The sequence below is a fragment of the Rhea americana genome, unplaced genomic scaffold (genome assembly GCF_003343005.1).
Source record: "Rhea americana isolate MKP2758 unplaced genomic scaffold, rheAme1 scaffold_58, whole genome shotgun sequence".
Classification (NCBI taxonomy): Eukaryota; Metazoa; Chordata; class Aves; order Rheiformes; family Rheidae; genus Rhea; species Rhea americana.
In genome coordinates, this window is record NW_028186734.1 from 2614933 (window position 1) to 2642351 (window position 27419).

The 27419-nt window shown below is 39.8% G+C and overlaps 1 protein-coding gene across 1 annotated transcript; it reads right to left on the reverse strand.

Annotated features, from left to right (window-relative positions):
* Positions 1-8373: 8373 nt before the first annotated feature.
* EMILIN2 (elastin microfibril interfacer 2) lies at positions 8374-25784 on the reverse strand. The gene is made up of 6 exons (XM_085319313.1): positions 25487-25784; positions 20847-22781; positions 14528-14860; positions 13928-13966; positions 9824-9961; positions 8374-8786 (listed from the first exon to the last, which is right to left on the reverse strand). The coding sequence occupies exons 1-6, from the start codon at positions 25767-25769 to the stop codon at positions 8449-8451; spliced, it is 3066 nt and encodes a 1021-aa protein (XP_085175439.1). The 5' UTR covers positions 25770-25784; the 3' UTR covers positions 8374-8448.
* Between the last annotated feature and the right edge of the window lie 1635 nt (positions 25785-27419).

The following is a 27419-nucleotide window of genomic DNA, read 5'->3' on the forward strand; positions in this document are numbered from 1 at the left end:
TTTTTTTTTTTTTTTTACAGTGTTAACTTTCATTTGGAAATAATTAACTTCTGGGTTTCTTTGAGGGTGGGAAAACTCTCTTCAACAGTTTCTGCTTCAATTTTATGTTGAACATGTGGAATACTTGATTGTTAGACAACCCAGTCACTAATAAGATAGTGTTTAAAATTGTTAAATCTGTGACCATACCAATACAGTCTTTTCTGTTGATACTGGACTATCCTGGGTGCAGTAACCCACACTTTGGTGCAATGTTTATTGATGTTCAGAACAATGTTACCACAATAAACAAATTTAAACTAAAATTTTTCTTCAGTTTGTACTTTAGGAGTTCTTATATTACTAATGTAGTGAATATGGATTTATTTGAATTGTATTTATATTTTACATGGAATTCAAGTTGCTCTACTAAGGACTCTGACACATTTGCTTCCTCCCACACTCAGTTGATTTCTTTTGGACTGTTTATACAACTGAAAAAAAAACCCTGCTGTTATCAGACTTACATTGTATGCCAGTATTAATATTGTGTTCAAACTATTCCAAAAAGCAAACTTACATTATAATATAGAGTATCAGCTAACAGGTGCACTCTGGACATAGACACATGTATCAAAAGTCAACAAACTGCCTCGAAGAAAACCCTGTAACCACTTGATACGAACACATGTAAATGCCCTAATTTGCAGTTTTATCCTAATTATAGCCAAGTTACCTTTTTCCTTTGAAGGCAAAGTAGTATCCTCCAAGAGAGATGTTAATTTGCTTAAGGCAATTATTGTGAAAGCATCATGGAAAAGGATATATAACATAGTGTGTAGTCATACTATGCTTGTATGCCTGTAGCCTTAGTTTTCAGTAGAAACTTATTCTTTCCAGTCTCTTGCTGTTATTCATAGATACATTTATCAGTCTATCCTAGAAAATCCAGCTACTTGTGACATCTAAATGTGGCTGTATGTTAAGATMTACATGAAAGTATAAACCATGTTGCACCTTTTGAGACTTCCACAATGTATATTATTTGTGTTACTGTCTCCAGCACACACAAGCTCTCCTTGTGCCTAGATACAGAGCTCAGTGTTAGAAATTTATTATTTATTACTGTAGTAGCAAAGTCTGTGTTTGTTTATCCTTCCATGTGGGTCTGCTTAYTCACTGTCACCTTCTGCACCCTTGTTCTCCTGCAGGTGACACGTGGTGTAGGTGGCAACTTAACCTGGCTGTGAAGTAGCTGTATGCATCTGATTGCCCACAGTCTTTATTGGGATCCTGCTACACTGTATTTTTTGAGAGAGAGTTACTTTCTGGCTCAGATGATCTTGAAGCGATTTTTTGGTAACATTTCACTCTTGATGTGCTTGAGAGCAGAATTTTCTATCAGTGCCTGTTCTAAGAGTGTGTGTTTGTGTATGCACACGCATGTGCATTCTTTTACAATGTACAGAAATGTGGTTTGGCCCAAAAGTACCTTAATTCCCCCTTACCATTCCTAACTAAGAGTTTTCTGACAAAATGGGATTTTTTGGAAAAACTTGTCAAAAACATGAAGGGCGATAAGCAGATGGTATTCTTATGGAATTGTTACTGGAGACTTTAGGCATGTGTCCTTCTTGTCTGATTAGCATGAGAAAGCGACTTGGGAGCAATTGCTGTGGCCTGACGCACACCTCTTAGCACTCGTTGCAGTAGCCCAGTTGGATAGCATTTCATCAGCGTTCATGTCTGGTCCCCAGATCCTTTCCTCTCTCTCACGTGCAGGCCTCACTGGTGGTTCTTTGTGCACTGAGTGACTGTACAGCAGAAGGGTGAGACGTCCTGCGAATGCCAGCTGTTCAGGTTTTTTGCAAAACCATGTTCTGAGCTCCTGCTGTTTCTCCTGCAGCTGTTTTGTCCAATAGTAAATAGATCTGTGGTGGCTGGATTTTTTCTGTCTTGAAGCAACTAGTCTTCGGTGCGTAGAGAATAGGGGCCTCTACTGATTTTTCTCTCTGTCAAAAGCTCCTTCAGAAACCTTTGGATGGCTGCTCAGCCTTTTAGGGACCTTAGCTGCTAGCAAGGAACCTCATCCACAGCATGACAAATTCTCAAAGCCCTTCTCAAGAGGGTTGCCTTGCCTGTGAAGTCTGGGAAACCCAAACTCCTCCCAGTTAGTGGACTATGAGTTCAGGGAAAGGGGGGAAGTTGACCATAGATCTGTGTCTTAGAAATCCCATTACTTCACTCCCACATATTTCATGCTGATTACATCACCACAGGAGGATCCCATGGTGTTATATACAATGTCTATCCTTCCCTCTTTGTCAGACAGACGTACATACATAAAAATAAAGAGGGGAGGTGCATTCAAAGGGTGTCTTTTTTAGAAGCTATGACCTGTGAACCACATTCCACCAGGTGGGGCCACAGCTTCCCAGAACAGGCACTTTCTCTTGTGGCAGTGGCTGTAGTGAAGAACTAGGGGCAAAGCCCTGGAGAATAACCTTTAGCTGCAATCTTCCSGAGGGCAGAAGGTGTCTGGGGCCTCGTCTGAACCATCGCCCTTCACACATGCACACTGGGGCGTGGTGTGAAGACCTCCTTGCCAAACAGCTGGGGCAGCTTGGCTCTGTAGGAACCCAGATGTTGAGCTCCATGAGAGCAAGGGCTTGGATTAATGGCTTCCATGTAAAGTGCTTCAAACTTGTGCATTGAGCTAATCACAGGCAGTGCTGAGCCACTTCATGAGTGCTGCAAAAGTCTTCTTGCAAGGAAATGTGCTAGAAAGATAGTTTTGCCCAAGCTTTCACCTTGTACTGCTGAGTTCTGCTTTAAAGAGTAAATAGGAAGAAATATGGGGTGCTTGGTTCCGAAATGAACGTAGACCCTTCATCCTGTTCATAGGAAGTGGGGACCACATTGTCGCTGGGCTGATGATTTCAGGTGCAAAAATGACTGCACAGAGGGGTAGCCTCTCCCACTCATAAAATTCAATATTGTGTGCAGTGCTGTGACCAGGTGTTTTGCCTCTCCCAGCACTTGACAGCCTGTGCTCTTTGGGGCTTCTTTGTGATCTTTTCTTCTCTTCCATTCCTTCTCTGCCTTTTCTTTCTCYTTCCTTCCTCTTTGCTCACTTGCCCAATCTTTTGTTGCCCCACTTGCCCCACTTCTGCTGTGGGAATGTCTACAGTACTTGTCTACAAGTATTTTGGAGGGAAGAGGCACCATAGCCTCTTCTCAGCCAGCTAGAACAGTCTGGGGCATTGAAAGAGCAACTAAAATTGATCAGAACTRTGTTGGCAGTATTTCTCTCCTGTATATCACAAAGCCTATGTAACAGTGCTTGACATTAAATAAACACTTAAAATACACAAGCAAGCTTAACTGGGAAGCCAGAAATTGATGTTTCTAAAGGTGAGGAAAGGAAAAATATCAGCTTACAGTGCTACTGTGTTCACTGGAAATCAAAGGAGCACRAAGGCATCATAACAGGCTTTATTAATATCTGCAGTTGTTTTCCATTAAACAGGTTTCCTCATGTTTCTGGACTGTTACTGTCTGTACGTACGTGAAGGTGTATGTATATATATTTAATGTGCGTATACRCACAAAAACACACACACACACACAAAATGCGTATTCTCAAATGCACTTGTCTATGCTGAAAAATTACAGTAACATTCCTTTTTTTTTCCACAGTCAAGATAGCTAAATTGGTAAATGCCAAAACCTGCTTATGTATGAACACGTTACAGGATGCTCGTTGAAATCTCTGAAAGAGAAAATGAAAGCGTTGGCAGCGCTGTTCTTTTGCCTCTTGTATAAAGTCTGCAGGGTACCTTGCAGGAGGTTTGATTCTGGCTTGAGTGCAAGTCTGTCTTGTGATGACAGCATATAGCCTTAGGTAATCCTGCTGACTTGATGCCTTGAACTTTTTGCAAGTGTCTGGGAACAAAGAGCAGCCAAAGCAGACCTGCTGGGCAAGTGTCAGTGGAGTGCACGTGCCCCCAGGCTCCGTGTTCATAGCAGGGAGGGGGGGCTGGTGAGATACGRGCCTATCCACTGCTGTGCCATAAAGTATGGACTTATTTTTCAATKAATATAATGTGCTTCCAAATGCAAAGCGTCTAGAGGAAATAATTCCATAGAGATTTGAATCTCCTGGTTGCAGATGGGGAGCCCTTTATCTTGTACTCTCAGCCTTTAGAAGCTGTAGTGGTGTGTGATTATATTTATACATGCTATTGCACTTTATTTTGAACTGCCTTCCTGCACCTTCCACTTACTTACAATTTGCTGTATTTCCTTGACTACTTGTAATTTTCTTGGATGGCTGGGTGGCTTCACCAAGTTCACTAGAGTYCTCTCTCAGCTAAATTGCACACAGTGACTGCAAGTAACCTGGGATATATTGAATACCACATGAAATCCTCATTGATTTAGGTAATGGCTCCACTATCTCTTAAGYCTAAATAGTAATTCTGAATAAAGAGGAAGTTTATGTGTTTTGCAGTAAAAATTTACATTGCTGCTTTGTTCCAAGCTTTCCTGAGGATGTTGTAGATTTTATGTCTTTCTACTGTCTGATTTGCCTTTCCCCTTATCTGCTTTAGGATACCTTATTCATGTTTGGCCGGAGCAGTGTGTCTCCAGCTTTCTCCAYGTGGGCTTGTCTTCAGAAGCTCTATGGCTAATGATCCGGGTATTAGATTTACCTGCTTTACAAATGATGCTGTTTTGGGGGCTCTGTTGCTGTTGAGAGCTGTGCTGTCCCTGAGAGACCACCTCACCTTGCATGTATCTAAAGCCTGTTGGACACAGATGTCTGTATAGCTTCAACTGGCGTGGTTTGGCTTTCTTCCTGTTTTGACTTGAAATAGGAGCACCTGAGCTGACTGACCTGTTTTGCACACTTAATCTGGCTAAGAATCTCGCAGTTCTCATACATTGCATTGCAAAACTACCTTGGTTAAGACGTCAGGCAAATGAATCTCAAGTCTGTTTCCTACAAAGCATTATCTATGAAACATGCAGTGTAGCTATCTGTTCTAGAGCTCCCATCTACTTTTTTTTTTTTTTTTTTTTTTTTTTTTAAGGCTTTCTTTGCGGCTACTTCCTATTTAAAGTGGTGGATGTTCTTTGCTGTGGTAGTCAAATTCATAAACAAACTCTGAAATGTTCTCTTCACTGTAGGTATTTCCTTGTTCTGCTGCACTTGTTCTGTGATTCTCACTTAAAATATAAAGGCTTTTCCAGGGTTTTCAGGGTATTCTGGAGCAGGACTCGCACTCCTTCCTTTGAAGATATTTTGCATGAAACAAATATTCAGTGGGCCAGTGAGTGAGTCTGTGCATGAGTCTGCTTCCAGCTGCTGCTTTAACGAATGTTTTATCCAAGCACTCCGAAGTAGAGACTGGAACTCAGTTCCTACCGCCCTTTGGTACTTGAGGCTACAGAGTTGCAGTCTTTTAGGCTTGATGAAACTTCCACTAAAAAACTTCATCAGGAAGAACTGAGCCACTTACCCTGATTACAGCAATTGCCAAAGAAGTGGTAATTAAGGTTCAGGTCTTCCTCAGGAAAGGCAGGCACCCAGCACAGCGCTTGCTTGTCAAAGCTTTAGGCACTGTGCTGCTAGAGAAGGGGATGGGGTACTAACCCTAAAAGCTCTAAAACATGTTGTTTAAATATGCATCCTAGATGAGTTTTGCTGTGTCATAGTTCAGGCAATGCTTAGTATCTGTGTATAAACGCCAGTTATGTTGCATTATGAGGGCTCAAACAATCTTAACATCTTCTGTATCTTCTGCAGCAGATCCCTGGGTACAGGGAGAAACTTTCTAGTAGAAGTGGTTCTGTTCGATTATTGGCACTGGACATGTGAATCTGTGCACTGGATTTAGAAGTCTACAGGGGGAGTCAGGTAAAATTAATGATATAACATTTTTTTTTTTTTTTTTAACTCTAGCACTAAACTTTTCACCACTGATTCTTAAAATGTCTTATTTGGAGAAAAAAAAAATCATTTTTGCCAGCTAGGTCTCCCTAAGCACTCATCTCGCTTTGTTTGTTTCCATGAGTCATTTTTAGAACAGGCAACAATAATGTAACAACGCTTGAGTCATACAGCATCTGGCGCCAACTTCTTAGAGCGCAGAGCTTTCTTGAAGAGAGTAAAAAATATCCTGAAAGAGCCTCTCAGACTTCTGTACATAGCAAGCAATTATAATTAAAAACTAAGATTGATACAGTTGACTTCCCCCCCCCCCCAAAAAAAAAAAAAAAACAGATAAAACGTCTATCCTGTCCCCTTAATTTCAAGATCTAAAGGCAGTGCGCTGGGGATGAATACAGGATGAAAGAAAACTGAGAGCCTCCAAAAAGGAGGGTCTACATGCAAATGCAGGATAGTCCCTCAAGCTGCAGCACGGCCCAAGACAAATCTGCAGGGAAATGAAATAGAGGAGTCTCCTTTTACAAGCGCTAAGGTGCATGTTTACTGTATGCCTTATGGTACTGGCTAACAGCAGCTCCTATAGGAACAGCTTTCCTGCTACAAAATAAATGCAGTCCTAGCTTCAGATGATCAGTAATACCAAGTTTTCTGAAGACAGAGGCAAAGAGATCTTCCTGAAACATGTGCTTTAAAATCCCCTCCCAAGGAAGGGAACATCCTGTGCTCCCTACCCCAGCGCAATCCCAGCTGCCATGGGACTGACTCAGAGTTCCTCTGTGCAGAGAAAGCTTTTCCTGTCTGCTCTTCCCAAAAGGAGCCAGCTTTCAGGATGTGATAGTTTGTTGTGGGAAGGCCCCATCTCATTGCCTGGAAACAAAGTTACGAGGGAGTATCAATTCCAAACTGTGCAACAAAGGCAGAAGTATTTATTTGACCTCCTCAGATGGGAAAGGCTTCAGCTAAATGTATTATGCTGCTTATAGCATGGGGAGTTCTTCCTTCACCTGAAGGAATTGCTTGTTCTGAGGCTATAACATGGATTTGTACGAAGGAACATGCACTACAAACCACTAAGATAAATACAACTGCAGCACGGATAGACTATAAATCCCATCAGTTTTATAAAAGAATATATAGATGACTGTAGAAGAGTCCTGCTCTCAGCGAAGCACTGCTGGACGTTTTCCTGCCACGAAGAGGCTAGCAGTGTTAATGATGCGCCACAAAGAAAGCAGATCTAGAGAGCCAAAATGTCATTTTTTGTTACTAGCCCCTTTTTAATGGTGGAACGAGAAACATTTGGTGGGACACTATTTATCTAAGACATCTGTTTGAGATAAAAGTTGCTCCATGGATGTAAATGGATACTGAAAGTTAAAACAAGCCTCACTGAAAGCAGCGATGCAGGAGGCTGTCAACAACGACTTAGCACAGGTGGGTGCTTTGTACATTTTACACTATTGGCTAAAAAGAACTTCTCCTATATTACCAAACCTTTGGTTCGTCTTCTCATGATGCAACAGATGACCTGCCCTTTTAATTCAAATACTGTAAAAGTTACAGAAACTAGAATTCTAGAATTAAAAAAAAAGACTTTTAAAAAATACATAATRTATTTTAAGTTGCAGGTGCTTTTTCTAGCTGAGCACAGACAATTCACATTTTTCAGAACCATTTTGTCCTAGAACTCTGAATTTAATTTCTAACACCAAGCCTGAATATCAAGGGCAACACACTTAAATGACTGTCTTTTTACTGTATCATCAGTTGAAAATAATCACTCCAAATCTTTCAGTAGTAGCATTTGTACCTTACACTCATCTGTCCATGCAAACCTGAGTCAACGTAAGCCCTGCACAGCTGCTTTCAACTGACTGGAATGAGCCAGTCAGCTTGTCCCATAACATGGCATTTGACCCTTAAGGGAAAAAAGAAAATTGTAGAGGAATAGCATTTTGTCTTGCACTGCCATCAGTAGCAGCTGTCTTGAATGAATTGCTTACATGAATGTATTTATTTGACCCAACATACACACTAAATGACACAAGGACTAAGAAGTCATCAACTATGTCTGACATAAGCTCATTTTTTTTGTCCCTGCTTTATTGAAAACATGAGAATAGCTGTCCATGGAAYTGTAAACTTCAGCAAGAATGTAAACTTTGATACACTAGGGAAACTGGCAGAGATATACACTACGGAAAAGATTGCAAAAGCCAGTTTGCTCGGGACTAGCAAGAGCGCACTGAAAAAGTGTCTACTGAGAACACACTCACTGCCTGAAAGTTGTTTTGCTGCAGGGGTGAACGATGGCCTGGGGAAGGAGTTAATTTAGGTATAGAACACATCTTTTGTTGCTACTTCTGGAAACAGCGGACCAGGAAAAGGTCTCAGTGCAGACCATAAACCCATCACTGAAATCAAATATATAAACTGAATATATTAAAGCTTTGGATTTTATTACACTTAATTTCTTCTGAATATCTTACCCTTCTCTCCTGTTCAAGATAAACCTAGACATGAGAAATGGAAGGATAAAGGAGAACTCCACTAAATGTGGAGTACATTTCATCAGAGTCTGTGTAGGCCAGTTTGCCTCCTGTCACAACAACATTTACTTCATCTCCTGCCTTGAGGTGAAGAACAAGGTGGAACGTCCCTGGACCCCCACAGGTCCGTTTTCCCGAGTAGGGTTTGTGATACTCCAGCAGTTCCCTTCTGTACCCTGCTGTGTGGAGCTGAGCAACGCTTGCATTGGAGACAGACAGTACTGCTTCAACATACTCGTCCCTCTCAGGAGCCAGCACAGCGGTGATCAGATAGCGCCCTTCATATGGTGACGTGAAAACACCTGCACGAGAGAGAGAGAGAGAGAGAGAGAGAGAGAGAGAGAGAGAGACTTACTGTAGTTTTCTGATCTATTCAAAATAGAGAGACATTAGTGCTCTAAGCACAATGACACAGCAACGTGGGTTACCCTTTGCTTCAGACACAGGCACTTGATACTGCAACAAGGTCAGCTTGGACTGCTGAACAACTGACAGCGRTCAAAGGGCTACACAACTCCTCCAGTATTACTCATTTCAAAAACCCTTTAGACTATATAAGCTGCTGATTTGAGACAGAGAGAGCAGTGACACCACAGGTGCATACACCTTAGTCTCAGAGGCAGATTTTCTAGTCCCACACAGCCCTGAGGTTTAAAGAGCGACCAGGTCAAGAAACCTCAGGAAGTGTTTCAGGAGGCATGAGGGGTCAGAGGTGGTTTACACAGAAGGCTATGTCACAAGTATGGAGCTGGAGGAGAGCTAGGCATATACATACCTGGTCACACTACAGGTGCATGGCTTAAGGCTGTATTTACCCACCTTCTGTTTCAGAGAGAAACTCGGTCCATCCGTGCATAGCTCCTACCAAAGATCAACTGCTGCTGCTGTTTAAAAGCCTACCAGTCCTCCAGGGCTTAAGCAGAGGGAGGTAACTGTTCTTGATCGACACTTACCTGCTGCTTCTCTGCAGCCACCTTGCTCCCTTCCCAAGGTTACCTGGCCGACTGAGTTGCAGTGAAGCAGGTTAGCAAGAACCAGCACCTTGCCTCTGCTAACAGGACTTGTTTGGCCTGAGAGGGGGTGCGGTGCACAACCAGCTGCACTGACAGAGCAGGGAGTGTGACAGAGTAGAGACTACAACTGGGCAATTGTAGACAACCAGCAGTGGCAAAGTGTATGTCTACACCCTCAGGAAGCTTTTATTCAAGTGTACCTGTTTAGAGGGACTTGTGTATTTCATTTGTTCAATGCACCAGCAAGACCTGAGATAGCATCAAACACTGGTAAGCCATGCTGTTGCCCAGCTGGCATTTCCATGGCTGCACTCTTTGGCTGTTACCTGTGTTGGGATTATAATAGTCCCCATCGTTCACAAGCACTTTGTTAAAATGAACCACRCCAGCATCACTGGAGAAAGGCTTCTGTGTAAGCCCAGCAGAAAATGACACCAGAGAGGGTGCAGCAGCAGCAGCAGGTCCTAGAATGGATAAGAACATCAGGATCAGGACACAGCCTTTCCCCGTGGTTTACAATTCAGTGGCCCTGTTCGTGCATATACTCTGCTCCGACTAGTCCCATCACTTCAGGGGTGCCAGAGCAGAATATGCATGAYATATAATCATTAAAACAACCACGAGGTAACCATCGTGATTTCCCTCAGGGACTAATAGCCAGCTGCCCAAGGTATATCTTGTGAAATCTCCTTATTTTGTTTCATGCTCAGAAATCAGTCAGAAGCCTTTTCATTGCTCCTACCTTCCAGTGTACACACAAGTGCTCCTTACACAATTTAGCAAGTGAGCTAAATTGTTATTCAAAAGGATCAAAATGAATTAAAAGAACATCCGTTTAAGAAACTTTCGAAAAACTTTACCACCTTAACACCGCACAACTTTTACAGAAAGTCTTTGTCTACTCAGCTTCCCTTGAGATTCAAAGTGACTGAAAATGCACCTCATCAGATGTTTTGCTGGCTCACTCTCTTTCTTTCCCCTGCAGTCATGTTGTACAGACGGTACAAACAGCCTGCCCAGAACTGCTATGCACGCTCTGCATCTGCAGTAGCTACCGTTCCTTTCGTCTGGGTATCCATTYGGATAACAGAGCAACTCCTGTCCTGGCTTGCCAAGGTTCCCCTTAGCTTTTCTGCACTGACACTAATTGCATGAACAAAGAATTTGCAGCTGAAATGGCCTCAGATCTGCAGCCTTCTGCAGATGGCCTTCAGCCATATCAGCTCAGTTTATCTGTAGTGGTTCAAAAGAGAAATATTAAACCCTTCTTAAATGCTCTGTAGATTGATTTAGAGGGAGGTGTAGGAAAGATAAAACATACCTACACTCTCTTACCCATCTCCATGTTTCTAGCTGGAAGTGTGACTTTTTAAAGCTTTCACAAGTCCTATGAATAGCTCTCAGCAGTCCTTTTCACAGAACTACAGAATGGTTGAGGTTGGATTCAAGTTTGCCTTGACATACATGTGTATATTTCTATGTAAGATGGAGCAGGTGTGTTCATGGGAAGATGACCGGCTAATACAAAGCATTCTGGGGAGTCAAAAGCCAATGGAAAATACAAGGGTGGGTGGCCTTCGCAAAGTTACATCTACTTCTGCTCATCTGCTAGTTGTATTTCTGGTTCTCCATTTCCCATCTGGCTTTCCAATACAAAAGTCATGCCTCTCATAGAGTTCAAGAGAGGGAGGGGAAAAAAAGAAAAAATAAAAGGCAAAACAAAGTAGTAAAAGCAGTGTATAACACAGACAATTTCCATCCAGATGAAAAGAGAAAAAAAAATTAACCAAGTGTGATGGTGTTGTCAAGAACTGCTCAGCTATTGAAATGAGAACTCTTCAAAGAATCTACATAAAACAGAATAGAAACTGTAAGTATGCGACTTGTCAGTATGTAAATGTCAGTATATACTTGTTAGCGTGTACATATGACTCCCCTGCAGACAGCAGCAGTATGGAGGATTTACCAGATTTTTCTCAGCTTCAGATTAACTCATGCTCCTAAATCTAAATGATCACCCATTATTTGGATGAAAGGGAACAGGCTGAAAAATATCACCAGCTTAACACGCCTCCCCCCCCAACTTTTTTTTCTCTTTTTAACTCTTGAGATTAAGCCTACATGGCTCATTTTCAAGAGCACTGCCTCTGCGTATGGATAGCCACCACCACAGCACAGTGCCAAGCACAGTGTCAGGCATCCGTACTCTTTGCCTGTGACCACAGAGCGAATAGACACCACTGTACTTTCTAAACTCTCTCAGTAAYACTTGTAAAGTCCCTGAAGATCCTTACCTAGAAAGTTTTATTGTAAGATGCACGTGAACAGATACCTGYTGAATCTGAGAAGCTCAAAAGACATTATTTGGTATGGAAAATATGCAAATTAGGCCTTAGCATTCAAGGAGAGGATTAAAATGGGCTAGTTTAATCCCAGAGGACAGAGCTGGAGCCCTCAACTTCTTCCTCAAAAATGCTTTTACACAACAGAAGCTATTCAGAAACAGAAATGAAGAAGCATACTTAGAAGGCTAATGAAATAATACCAGCTTTTAATTTTARGAAGTTTAGTACAAAAAGAGGCCTGATATTCTTTCAAATTATAAATTCAGTACCACAAAATGTACAGCGTGAAGACAGATAAAGATATTATAAACTGTGGTCTTATAAACTGTGGTCTTACTCCAGTTAGTATTAAAGATCCCTTGATCCTTTATCTAAGTGTAAGCTCCTCTACAAGTAAGCCAAAAACCTTTCCTTCCTCAACTGTTAATTTCCATAAGGCTGTTAGCTGCTGATTTCTGTCCCAAAATGCTCTTTCACTGCGGTTCACAAGCAGTCACACAGTAGACAGACAGTCGTACTGCAAATGAGTAGCCCTAATGGTCAGGGATAGCTGGTCTAAATGTCCTAAYTCCATTGAAGTATACAAAGCTCTGTTTTCTTCGACTGTATCTGACATCTGGGTTTGCCAGGCATTTTAGGGGGTAGTTTATGACAGACTGGCAGGTATTTCTTATCTATATATGYATTTAGTGCTGCTGATCAGGAAAAGGAGCTCCTTGGTTAAGCCCACCTCTCTCTAGACCTCAGSACGATACTCATTTCTTACATGATCCACCAAGCAAGGCATGCACACCCTGGTCACCACACCCTGCCTTCAACATTTTTAACRTTCACAACATTATACTCTACTGTGTTTCACACAGTTATAGCATAAACTTATTAAAATATTGTTGCCTATAAATTGCAATAGATGGTATAAAGAAGAAGAGAAGAAATCCCTGYGGAAATATAGATATAAATCACAGAAATCTAGACATTTATATTGGCTTTGTTGGCATTAAGATAAATGAACATTTTCTTTACATCTCATCCTTTCACAGAAGATTAACCTACTGCTTCTTGTTCTCACCACCACAAACCTCAAATGCAAACAYTGCTTTAAGGCTATGATTTTTAATTAGAAAGTGTAAGTATCAGAATTATAGTGTGAAATCTTTACAATTTTTCTTCTCAGTCCCTAGATCAGTCTTCATGACCTTTGTCTTGTCTATCACCGTTAGGGCCACCAAACAAAGTCCCAAGGATATGCTTTTGGATGCCATGAAGTCCTAATGTTTTATTTTAATCTATTTCTGATATTTCCTCAAACAAAGTTAGATGAAATCATTCTTTTTGAAGAGTGTGGGAATATCTACTTTGATCTGGGATACCATTCCCCAGAGTTTGAAAATATCTTGAGTGTAAGGTTGTAGGCAGGCAGCACCCAATAAACCTATTTATCAAGGCTATCTAGTATGTCCCACACAAGATTTATACTTGTTCATCATTCAAATATATTAATGAATTGTGACATTAACAGAATTAAAAACAAAAGCAAAAAAACAAATCTAACAAACTCCATTTCAGATCTGTTTAAACTCTTGTTTGCAGCTGGAGCATTCTCAGTTTCACTGAAGTCAGTAACATGACTGCTATTACTCCAAAAAAAGCCAGAAACTCTCCCATGAGGAGGACAAAATCACTTATTAACTCAGGTATTACAGTACTTCAAGATCTTAGTCTTGGCCATTTTAAATTCTTTCTGAAGAAATATTAAAATAATCAGAATTATATATATATTTGCATTTAAAAGAAAAAAAAAGAGTCCTGATATTTTCAAAATACAAACCCTTAGTATTTTAAAAAAAGTGAACATAACAATAATCTAAAATTAATTATTTTTCAAAAATCTCAACCCCCCCACATATTTTCAAAGGCTGTAGATTGTGTTTTAATGCCTAGGACTAGCAAAAATGTGTCAGATTTTTCTCAACGCTAAGCTTAAATACTAAAAACAACACTTTATTCTCTCAGCTGAGACTTTCCAGGGGTGAAAATAAACATTAAATGTCTACGTGAAGAATTTCTAGGAAACAAGTGCCTTACCCTGTGAGTCTGTGATAGGAGGAGGTAACTTTGGATAGCCTACAAAGCAAAAGTAGTACATGTTATACAGTGCATAATGGGAGTACATTTTAGCAAAATATCTCTGCAGATTTCTAAAAAAAAGTTCCTTGTTATCAAATAGCAACTCACTCAACATCTTCTACAAAATCCTCGATTATTGTTAAACTGAGGTGGGAGGTGGTCAAGACAAAGAAAATCAAACTCTTTTTACAACGTACTATATCTACTGTGAGTAAGAAAAAATAATTAAAGTTTCCATAGTGGTAAATACTGCTGCAGTTACCAAGGATTTTACATCAACTCTGTTGACCTCATGCTTTGCATAGCCTTGGCAAAGGCAGCAAAACTGRTGTTAAACTTGCTTCCCTGTTTCTGTAGCCAGCTGGAGGCTGTGAAGGACCATTTGCGAGTCACCTCTGCCATCAGCCTGTTCCCAATTGTAATAGCTATAATGGGCGTCCAGCAAAGACAAGGGCGACTGGTAGAGCACAACAGACCTCAGTTTCACCCCTCTAGCAAGACCTGGCACGTCTTTTGCAATTACAGTGGAGTGATCTGCCATTAGTTTAATTCTCTCACCTGGTGCTCCAGCATACCCCTCAGCAGATGGCATGGTGCTTTGACCAGCCTGACCATCTACACTTCTCAGCCGTCCTCTTCCTGACATTAAAACGGTGCCAGGAGGCCCTGCCTCTCCAGTCTCCAAGATGATCCCCGTTGTTCCTGGGAGAAACGGCACAACTCCCGACCCCGGCAATGACGGGCGTAGGGGAGGTCTTGACTGTGGAGGCTGGAGGGGGATCCTTTGCCGCGGTGGTTGCGTTCTTGGCCGGGATGGCAGCAGGGATATGCCAGGTTGTGGCTGCAGSGGTGGTCTCGGTGGCAATGGCTGCTGGGGTCTTTCTGATTGCCCTTTGAAGTGTTTGAAGAAGAGGAAAGATGCAGAATTATTCACCTAAAATAGTATATGAAACGTCTTTGTGCAATTTATATAAAACAAATCCTTTAAAATAAAATGAGTCTCAGTGCAAAGCCATCTTTCTCCTCAGATCCAGAACTGCATTGGATAAACTCTGTTCTACTCTTAAAATACTACACATTTCCTTCTTTCTCAGACTGTGACACAGAGAAAGCAGTGAAGACAGCCTGGAGAGTCTCCAGCAGATAGGACAAGCAGAGGTCAAAATAATCTGTAGACATTCACCAGCTAGACTAGTTCTGACTGTTTTCACAGCATTGCCTGGGTAGCACAGCTATCTCCTGCTACTGCCTTCACCTCAATTTCATGCTCTTCATGCTATTCCTCCTACCTTCATTTTAATTTTCTTGACTCCCCCCACTTCCTCTCCTAGTTCTCAGTCTTATCTGACAGCTCAGCATGACCATAAAAAAAAAAGGTACCCACATGAAAAAAATGGAGGATAAAGAAGATAGAGGTACAGATTTTTTTTCCCTACTTTGAAAAATAAGGAATTTAAAATTCCATTACAAATATTTTCTGACAGTAAAAGAAGAACCCTAGGATAAAATTTATCAGAAAAATCTTTATTGTTTAAAGGGAAGAGAGCTCATAAAAAGACTTTTCCAGCAGGGCAGCCAATGCCTCTGACATCAGGGTTGAATAGTGCTGACATGTTTACATTTGTGTATCTGGTCCAGTTCAAAATGCTTGATAGGAATTACAATGTATTCATAAAAACATAGTTCTAGATGAAAGCTAAGGATGCAATGTTTGCCAAGGTCCACAATGTGGAGACCACTGCCCCCAAGCCTCAGCCCAGAGAACGAAGCACCTCAACCCAGTAGAAGCCAAGAGCAGCCCGGGTAAGTTCACTGGTGACTGAAGTTAAACCAAGCCACGGTGCCCTGAGGCAGACGCAATGCAGAGCTGCAGCACACGACCACGTTGCACAGGTCCTGGCTGGGACRCACAGGCCAGGTCCAGCCTGTGTCGCTGGCAGCCCAGGTGCCACCACGGGACTGCTTGGTACTTTTTGTCTGCGTCTCAGACACCACGTATGATTAGACAACGATCAGGAAAGACTCTGCACCTGCACTTTACCTCATGTATCTTGTTCCTTGTTTTCAGTCTCATAGAAACTTCAAACTTTCCAGAGTACTGCGAGGCAATTTGGAACTTACAGCCTCACAACACCTGCATTCATTTGCTAGATAGGTCTGTCAGGAAAAAAAAAAACAAAAAACCAAAAAAAACCCAAAAAACCTCAAACCTCTAGCTGTTCTGAATTGTCACGAGAATTGAAATTTATAAAAGTTATCTGTCACAGAGTTGTACTAAAACTTCCTTGGTAATTCTACCCACAAGACAGAGGACTACAAAACAAAATTTTCACTTTCTAAATATTAACATTAGAATTATTTTTGTAAGCATTCCAGAATTAAAATTCATGTAAAAATTACTCTGAAGGCAAATTAAAGTATGAAAGTGAATTGTTTAGTTCATTCTTTGGTCTAGCAGATTTGTTCTATTTATCTTAATGAGGTATCTTCTGTCCACAGTAGCACAGATTTAGATCTGGAGTAATTTAACTGAGCTCCTCAGATTAAGCTCATTCAAAAAAGAAATTGGCTTAATATTCTCTTATCTTAGTATGTACATACTTTTCACATCTCTTGTCACTTAAACTGATCTTTATTAAGCCAACGACTTGAGCAGACACAGAGAAAATGAATGTGTGCTTGTTTTTCTAAGTCTTTAAGTAACAATGAAAATCTCAAATCCTGTATCCCGTGCAAACTGCTTCCTTGCACACAACATCAATATTCCAATATTCAAAATTATCCAACTTTATCTATATAAAGTTAACTCCAAATTTATCTGCATAAAACCTAACTCAGAATGCCAATAATGAGTCTGAGTTGAGAGGGATCTGATCTGCCATTTCTGCCTGCCTTTTTGCCTCTTCTRCTGAGAGGCATCATACGATGACAACGTACTAATAAATCACTAGACAAAAATGATAACACTGGAGCCACCCTATCTTGACCGTGAATTACATAACATGTGTTTTCAATTCAGGGAAGCAAGGAGAAAAATGAATCCCTGAGGAAGCTTGGGGTGAATTTAGCTGGACCTGCAGAAGCTTTGCCAAGTAGCTTGCAAAACAGACATCTTCCCCTCTGTAACATAAAAGCTGGAGAGGCAAACAGCAGAGTTTAGATCACTATATAGCTGAAAACCATGACACTATCTTCAGCAGCTGTGTTCTCACTGCTCTGTTTATCATCATCAATACAACCGGTGACTTAGCAGTTATCAGGTCAGACAAAAGCATTCTCTATTTTCTGCTCTCAGATGCCAATCAGCAATTTATACAGAAAAAACGTTTCCCTTTCAAATTTAAAAGAAGGATTCCCCTCTTAAAAATATTTTATTTTCTTCTATTTGACTAACAAGGCGGTTTTAAACTCCATTTTACTTCACTGAAGAAAGAATTATTTTGCAAAGAGAAGAGCAACAACCTGGATACGCAACTGAGGTGGCTCTTTGGCGTTTGTCTCCTTCTAACACTGTCCTGTTGTGACCGCACGCTCACCAACCCACCAAAGAGCACACAGAAAGGAACTGCATAAAACAGCCCAGTAAGCAATGGACCGCGCTGATGAGAAGCCAGAAAGACATGACTTGGATGTTCTTACAGATGTGAAAGAGATCTGATCGTTCAGAGACAAAGCACCTTCTGTGCAGCCTGGTGGGGAGTCTACAGAAATCAGCTATGTGGCCCTTTCTTATCTGCCCTACAACACTAAGATTTTACGCTGCCCTTTACAAACGCTGTTATTTAGAACAGACATTTATTTTCTTAAACTGCAACTTCTGCAACAGCAGAGAGTATTTAGCTGTTATTTCTGAAACCCTTCTACACAGATAATTATCAAAGGAATTGTAGTGAACCTGTATGAATAGGCAGTAACTTATATAATACCTTATACAGATAACAGAACAACAACCTCTGCTACCTTGTTAATATCAGCAGAAAGAAGTTGCATTACCTTCATCAGAAATTCTAACCAATTAAAATAAAGTTCTGGCCTCTGAGTGTGTATCTGATGTACAATTATTCACTAACCTATCATCTGAGTTTGGACTGAGTCACTTTATGATAATCTCGGATCCAAAACACCTTACTAAAAAGTTTTGAAGCCACATTCTTGACTTCAGGGTCGTTCGACTATGCTCAGGTTTATAGCAGGTTGAGCTTGCACTGCTTCGTATGATTTTGTGTTATAATTCTTGCAATATCTTCCCACATTAGTGCTTTCAAACAACTGTGTAAGTAGTAACTTGTTTCTGTTATAATCCTCTCTAAGTCAAATGACATCATCTGAATGCTATGATATGTTGGCAAACACTGCATATGAAATCCAACACCGATCTATAGCCAGAATTGAAAGTCTCCATTTCAAATAATACAGGTGTCAGAAAAGATGCTGCAGTCACATAGATCACGAATTTAAATCTTGGAAATAATCCTCATAGACAAGGACAGACTGCTAATGCAACAGTAATGCTGATCCCCCGAAGGACATAGGAACGGTTCAAGCTGCACCCCCCACACGCAATGGGGCTCCCAAGCTACCTCCAAAAAAGGCGATCTTGCCAAAATCTTTCTGGAACTCCAGCTATCAAAACCTATCAGACTGCTGTGCTAGACAGCATTATTTTAACTGGAAACATTCTGGGACCTAAGCATGTGCTTTATAAACCCTTCAGAGGCCAGAGGTACTCTAAAGCAGAAAGTGCAGTCCAGAGTATACTTGTCTATCTAGAATCTAACAGCAGAGTCTTTTCCCAAGGTTCCTAAAAACTAACAGTGGATGGAGAGCTGTGCTTTGAAACTGAATTATGGCATGGAAACCCAGGCATGCTCACGCTTTCCAATGCTTTACAACACTGTAATAGAGGTTGCTGGAACATCTGCTTTAAATAGCAGGGAGAAGATTACTCTGTGTACCTTGGCTCCTTCTCCAGTATCAGTCCCTAGTGCAATCTTTTTGAGGGTGAGATGGATGAGAAATAAGATTACGCAAATACATTATATTGCATTTTAATGGCAACTGGGTCTGTTTTTGCAAGATCTAGGGGTGAGATCCTAACCTTGAGTAGAGTCAAGATTTCACCAAAGGAAATGTCTGAGAATTACAAATCTCCTCCACTCTCATTCACTTCTTCTTTTAAAGGAAGAGAAATGCTGGGTTTTAATTTAATGCTAGAGTTTCTCACCTCAGAAGGTCTTTTGTGTCAAGCACTGCAATATGTTAGGTTTTAACAATTAACCATACAAAGCAAACACATTTATCGTAGACTTTCAAGACTCTTTGCCTGCTTTTGTCTTCCGCATAGAAATTACTTTCAGATACTTCAGTTAACACAACTTTTTCATTCAAGCAGGATGTCTTGCAGTAACATATCAGATCTCCCTCAGCCTACGTCAGCTGCAACAACCCACAAACTTTTCCCTTTGCACCGCTTTTTCCAATCTAGGATCAATCACAGAAATTGGTCTTTTTCCTACTGCTCTGTTAACAACTGAATGCATTCTGCCCTTTAAAAGCATATGCTCCCCAGCTGCATCCAGGAATCAATACTCAATCAATATAGGGCTGCCCAGCCCCAAACACCTCATCTTTAGTGGACTTCTCACAGTCCACTTTCCAAATCTGAGCTCCTAGCAGCACCTAGAATTCTCCTGACTTAACTATCCTGCTCTTAAAGGAATAAAATGTCAAACTAAAAGATGCTGAAGCCCAAGAAGTTCTTTCTGACAAAGGAACTCTACCTCAATTTTGAGATGGTAATTCTTGTTATGTCTAATGTATCTCAYATGTATACAGAACTTAGAACAGAAGCATATTCTGTGTTTCACAGATACCTGAAGAGTACAATTTCAAACTAACCTTCACTTCTTATGTCTTTCAGTCATGGTAACCGAAATACGAACCAAGCTTCTGCTAAACTCGGGCTCTTTCAAAAAAAGTTTCTTCGTTGGAATTTGGGGCGAGAACCAAAGAGGGGACCAAGTGGCATCAGCCAAGGACTGTAAACCTTGGCAAGGTTCACCGACGTGTCTACATCACTGCCTTGMTCTTTGCTAGGCGTTACCATTTCATAGCAGTGTGAGCCAAAGGGAATGGGTCTCTGCTTCTCAGGCACTCTAATGCAAACCTCATGCCATCTGTGAAGGTAGATTTGAGTGAACATGCTAACAGAAGTGGCTGGTGTGTGAACATATTGCCAGCTGGGGTGTGAAATATTGCCAACTTGCCAACTATGTTGTGGGAATAAAAACTTCTGGCAGAGCTGTGAAGGAGAAATCTTAAATTGCTACACCAAGATTTCCCAGAGCCTCTTTCCGGCAGCCTTACATCAAAGAGTAGGTGCTAAATTATAATCATTAATTCACACTAAGAACAAAATTTAGAAGGCTAATCTCATAGTAATAGTCATTATCATAAATTTGAATTCCTTTTACTTCAGTTTTCTCTATTTACTTTTCAATCCTCTGAGAAATCAGAAATAATTTCACACAACAAAATAAAACAAACAAAAGGAAATCAAATACAATTAACTTGAAAACTGTCCACAGATAATCACTATTTAAAATTATTTTTAATTTAATAATAATTTTTCCCTTCTTTTCTTTATTCTTGCTCAAAGCAAATATGAAAGACTATTGACCTTTTCTTTCTTTTTGGAAATACTTTTTAAAACAGTCAAAGTCCTCTATCRCGTTCTAGAACAGAAAGACGACATTACAGAAATTGTGTAATACTAAGTTTTTCATCCCATGTTCAGTTCCTCTGCAGGTGATTCAGAAAAAGCTAGCAGAAAACAAAAAATGGCTTTAAAAAGGAAAAAAAAAACAAAAAAACTTACTTGTGCCAGACTGAGTTTTCATCATGTCTTCAAYGTCTGTGGTGATTTTAGAGACCTGACTGTAAAACTGTTGGACAGAAGTTTTGAGGCCAGAAATATCTCTGGAATGAGATGCTATAGTTCCGTTCATCTCACGGATGCAGTTCCATAAGCTGCTCACATGCTTATTCAGACCTTCTTTAATCCTCTGCAAGCTACTGGAGACGGAGTCCAGCTTGCCACAAGCTTTTTCAACATGGGAGACTCTGCTATTAACATCTGAAACACCCTCCTGGATACCTTGGGTCTTCTCTTTACACTTGCTAAGATCATTCAAGACTTGGTCATTTAATTGCTCTAGTCTCTCTTTCACTTCAATACAGCAATTATCGTTGGAATGAGCAGTTTGATTTGCAAGTGTCCTCTGCATTTGATCAATCTTTCGAGAGACACCCCGTTGTGTTTTTTTACAGGTAGAATTGACACCCAGAAGTTGCTCCCTGCAGTCACTTAAGCCACCTTGAAGATTTTTCAYATCTTTATCCATGACATTTAGACTATACCGGAATACACGCAAGTCCCTCTGCATTTTTTGGATGTCACGTTGGTTACCCTTAATTAAGTTAAGTTTCTCGTTAAAAGAGCTATTTAAAGACTGCAGAAGAACAGAATTGTCCTGTGTTTTCAAAAGCAAGTGATTGTATTTGTTGTTACAATTTTCTATCTCTTTCTGAAGGTCCTCTGTACCTTSTGGTGCAGACTGGCATTTCTGCCCACAGAGGTGTTCAAGAGACAGTAGTTTGTTCCTCAGGAGATTCATCTCTACTGTAAATTGTTCATTTACAAATCCAGAGTCGCTAGGCAGGATAGGCCCAGGATTCATGTATATCCCATCTGGGTCCGTGGTATTAGCAATCTCTAAAATAGTGCCACCAAGTCTATCTTCCACTGCTCGTAGCTTTTGGTCAAACACATCTCTCAATTCATCTACTTCAGCAGCTATAGTTCCTCGGAGAGTTTCTTCAATGTAAAAACAATGTTCCTCAGCATTTCGTTCTGTAACGTTCATCCTTGCATCTAGTTCCTCCAATCTCTCACCAAACATGTCTTCTAAATCCGGAGTTGTCAATCGACTGATTTCGTTATCTATTCTGACATTCAAGATCCTGTGTGCTTCCACAACTCTATCAATCCTTTTATCTAAATCTTTTATCCGTTGGTCAAAGTCATTACTGCTACCCTCTTTGCAACAGCTAGACTGGTTTGATGGAATCTGAGTTCGGAGAGTATTTATTTCTTTCCTCAAGTCATTTTCCTTTCCTTTTATAACATCAATTATTCCTAAACAGTTATTTTCATTGTCATCACATTGCTGCTGGATATCCTGAAGTTTGTATTCACAGGAGTTCTTCAGATCTGCCATTTTCTTTTCAAATCCCTCCAGTATTTCCTGTCTGAGTGACTCAAATTTCAAGTCTATATAGTCTTTGTATACGTTGTCACTAGGCATTGTTATTGTAGGTCCTCGTGCTGCCTCCTGCAATTGTTTTAATTGTCCTTCATAGCCTTTTACTTTTCCATTCAATTCTTCCAGCTGGTTGTTCCTGATCTTCAAAGCTTCTTTGACATCAGCTAGCTCAGACTTGATATCTTCCATTTCAAAATCAATAAAAGGATCTTTTTGGTCTTTATTGCTGGGAAGTCCAGGCAGATGAATAGTGTCTGTTTCACCACCAACTGCACTATCAGGCCCTGGGCGGTCATAAAGGTTGTTCAGCCAAGTGACCAACATCTTACTAGCATCTTCTTGGACAGTCAGCTTCACGTTTTCATTCACACCTGCCAAGGAGGACTGAAGATCAAGCACTGACCGTGTAAGTCTGAACAACTCCTCCTCAAGAAACTGTATTTTCTTCTCATATGGTGGAGGTTCTGGCACTTCTGTTGGTTCTGCATCTGTTTCAAAGAAATAACAGACAGTATCTGAATATTAATATTCCTAATGGTATCCGTTTTGGTCAGCTGAGGCTAATTTTACTTCTTGTTTGCATTAGTTTATTAAGTAACTCCAAACTAAAGATTTTTGAACACTAGCAAATTTGTGCCAAGATACAATGACGAACAGTAAACAAACAAGCAGAAACCCTCCCTGTTCAAACACAAATCTAAARTATAGTATATATAGTAAGTTATTATATATCATTATACATCACAGTATAATTGTCTTAGAGCAACTGCATCTTTATAAACAATAATTTAGCATGTGCTGCTCCTGAATTCCCACTGAAAACTTCAGTACCAATAATTTACATGCATAAACTGGATTTGTACTCCAGTATTTTGCTGAATGGGGTAAAAACACGTATACTGGACAGGGTTCAGAAAAGCATTCCAATTACCACACTTGCTTTAAAAATACCTATTCTATACATATTTAAATAAATGTGTATAAAAGCATGAGCTTTATACATCTAAAATGATTAGATTAAAAAAGCACTGGCACTATCTTATTTAACTGAAAAAAGCAGACTTAYGTTTGAAATTTAGCTTTCAACTAACACTATATTCAGTTAATAAGTTCGAAATTATCCTTCCAATCCATTTGTCATTGGCAATACCTTGGTTGCAGAGCTGTGTACAATTCTGGATGTTCTGTTTCAAGCAAAGGTGTAACAATTGTTGAAAACCCRGAAGAAAGAAAGAAAGAAGTTATCAGAGGTCAAGAAAGCAGAAATTGCAGGGAAAGTTGAAATAAATTATGTTATTTAGGTTAGAGGAGAGGAGAATGAGGAGTGATACTCTAAAGGATAACCTGCAAATGGGTAGGAAATAAACTGTTTTCCACAACCACTGTGGACAGGACAAGAAGTATAGGCTTAAACTGGAGCAAGTGAAGGTGAGGCCAGAAAGGTGAGGTACACAAASTGAAAGACCAGAAGAGACTGTCCACAGGAGCAGCAGCATCCCCACCACTGGAGGGTGGCAAACRTTTGCAAGGAATAGAGAAGGTATGGCTGATCCTACCTTACAGATGGATAAACTGGCCTTACAAAATCCCTCCAGCCCAATTTCCCGGAATTCTCTGACTCACTAACAAGGCACTATTAAGTCAAAACAGGGAGTATGATCTGAAATTATGATCTAATATAAATCACTCAGATCACTGATTGTTTTAGCTTAACCAAATTTAATGTCATTTTAATGTGTACACCCATACAAACATATTTATACGTACAAATACTCCTATGTATCTTCGCCGTTATGTACAAAGGGATAAACTCCATTTGTCATGTATTATCCTAATTTTTATTTTGTATGGTATTTTCTATTCAATTGAGAAAAGAGTTTTGCACAGTTAAGGGATGCTATTACAAACATAGATAAAAACAAAACAAGTGACATTAAGAAGCGGAAGTAAAGAAGTAACTATGTATCTTTAACTAGGAYAGAAAAGAGAGGCACAAACTGTTAGCGTTAGAAAGACTCTTTCAGATGATAAGCAGCAGCTCAGGATAATAAAAGTCTCTTTCAGACTATGACTAAATTGTGTTAGAGTGTTGTTAACAGTCATATTTTCAGAAAAAAGAATTTTATCACTGGTGCCAAGCTACAAATGCCAGATACATGTTACAGGGCAACAGCTGAGAGAGAGTTTGMAGGAGATGTAGCTGGAATTTTTCTTAATTGATTTCATCTTGAAGACATTAAAAAGAAGCTAGGAAGTCACAATGAACTATTCAAGAGTGGCAGCATGACCTGTGCTGATTTAATAAACACACATACATACACACACTGTAGCTGTTGTAGTTGTAGCTATTACATACACATTGGCCTAATTTTGCATTGCAATGTAGTTCTTACGGGTTTTTAGTCAGATCATGAAACGTCTTCAGACAGAAACAGTGTGCCAGTTATGTAAAGATATCATGTATTTTATTATAGAATCATAGAATCATCATCTATTGGAAACAGTATTTTAGATGAGCTAATGAAATAATTAAAYGGTTTATTTCTAAAGCAGCTATAGACTCTCTAGGACTGTTTTGGAGCCATCTATGCAGTTCCAATTCATTTTACACAAAAAATGCAAGTGTAAAACTGATTAAGAGCTTCACGCAACATTAATCTGATGAGGTGAAAAACTCTTCAAAAGTAAATATTTGCTTATAATTTCGTGAGAGAAAAGACACAGTATTGCAGTAACYGTCCTCCTCTTATCCTTTCAGAAGGCCGTATCTTACAGAAACATAATTCACTTAATCATATCATAAGGTACTATTGGCAGCATCACACATCATTAAAATTAGTACCTATTCTTTTTTGTTTTAATAATAACTCCTCTCAAACATATCTTCTTTGCTGTACACTAGGAAAACCACAAAAAAGTGTAAATTCTTAAAACAAACCACCTTAACACAAAGGTTTTCCAGATTCATTAGTAGCCAGATGGTCTTTATGGCCACCAACTCATCCACTCCTCAGGAAATTCCCTGTATCAAGATTATAACTGGCTGACTATATTTTGTCACTCTGCAGTGTCCTGCATATGGTGTTTGCACCTTCCAGGAGTTTAACAGAAACCATAATGGTTCTTATATTAAAAAGGACAAAAGAAGAAACTAGACATGATCATGCATACCAAAATTCAAACAAAACGTTACCCAAGCCTTTCTTCACGACAGCTTTTGCTGGTGTTGTGGGAAGACGAGCACTGCTGGGCTGCTCTGGGCCTTCTCTGCAGTCTTCACCTTTGTACCCAGGACAACATCTCCATTCTAGCTCTGTAACTGTCTTATATGCAACTGTATATCGGGGTCTGAAACTCATTCGGTATCTGCCAAAGGAAAACAGCTGTATTTTAAATGATCTGTAACCTATTCTGTTACTGAGTTTAAATCTGAATTTAAAACAGTGATTGTGCTTCACGAAATTAAATTCAAACATCAAATGAACAAACGTTTTTTTGTCTAACTTTGAAGTTACTGGCACTCAACACAGTCATGTCAGGCAGAGCAAACATGGCCATAGCAACAGGGGCTTTGCTATTTGACTGGAGGGAAGATGTACTGTGGGCAGAGAAGGTTTATCTCTCCAGTCTCTGCTAAGAGTAACAGTAGCTAGCAGTGTAAATATTACTTTATATATTCAGGACCTTTTTCTCCTAAATGACTACTTTTCATCACAAACCCACCCACAGGGCTGCTCTGGCAGCAGCCCTCGTTGACATCAAAACCACTTCTGCCTATTTCATCCCACTTGTCTTTCCTCAGTCTCCACTTAGAACATTCCTCAGAATCCACACGCGCAGGGCCGTCGAAGCTAGGAAGGACACTCCAGGAACAGAGGAAACTTTGAAAGCATGACTCAGATAAGGACATGAAAGGAGTCAGATGAAAGGCTAAGAYTAATCAAAGAATGAACTCTTCAGACTTTGCTGACCCAATACAGTTGAAGAGGATCTTACAGAGAAACCTATGCATGCATTATGTACATATAATCTTCTGTTAATTTACTTAACCATGGATTATCCCTGATTAACCACTCAAGAGTCAATAAGTGACAAACTGATATTGAATGTAGAACTTTTATCAAAGGTTTCTTCCATAACTTTCCTTATATACACATAAGGTATGTTCAACTACAGTCACACAATATGAAATCCCACYAGACCATAAACAAAAGCCATGATAAAAACTGAAGTAACTCAGGAAATTACTTCTTCATCTCTCAACCTGAAATGAGTTAAATAAAATAGGTATTCTTCACCWGAGTTCTATAAACTGGCATATTTGGAACACATATTCAATATAAACAAAAAATTACATGGAATTTTTATGAGAATTCCTTACTGTAAAGAAAACTCGTATCCTACTAACCTCTCTATTGCACTTCCAGATCTTTTTGCTTAGATTATTTCAGATTAGAACTAGGGTTTGCATCCATTAATGAAAGACAGATTCATTACACAGTAAAGATGTCACTAAAGTAGTAACACAGGCAGAAGAAATRTCAGTCGCAACGCACTTCATTGGAGGTCTATAGCAGATTACATTGGTAGCCTGGTTAGGCTCATAAAAGGTATATTTTGGGACAGAAGTAATACAGAGCAGAATAGGCACTAGAATCAGCTCTGCTACCATCTCCAAAGAAGTTTCATTAGAGTAACCATTTTCTTATATTAATATATATAAAATTGTTTACTGTTTAAAACCAATCCATAGTCAACCAGGAGACTGAAAGTGTTAACTGACAAGAAAACAATTTCTACTGAAAGTCAGAGAGTAGAAGTTTAACTGTTACTCTTCAGGGTGAATAATTGTGTGTGCAAATAATTGCTGGAAAAAAAWTGGAATTTTTTATTCAGCATCTTCCACCTTCATAGACATAATTTTAATAGTAATGTCTTAAATCTGATACCTATTTGCTGTCCCTTTATGATTTGGTTTAAGCTGTTTAGCCAACTTGCTTTTTTTAAGTGTAACAATCAATATATTCTAACTTTTGCACTCAAATAATACTCAGTGCATTATCAATCTGCATTACCACTCAAKGCATTATTGCTCTGCATTATTACTTTACCTACCACCACCTCTC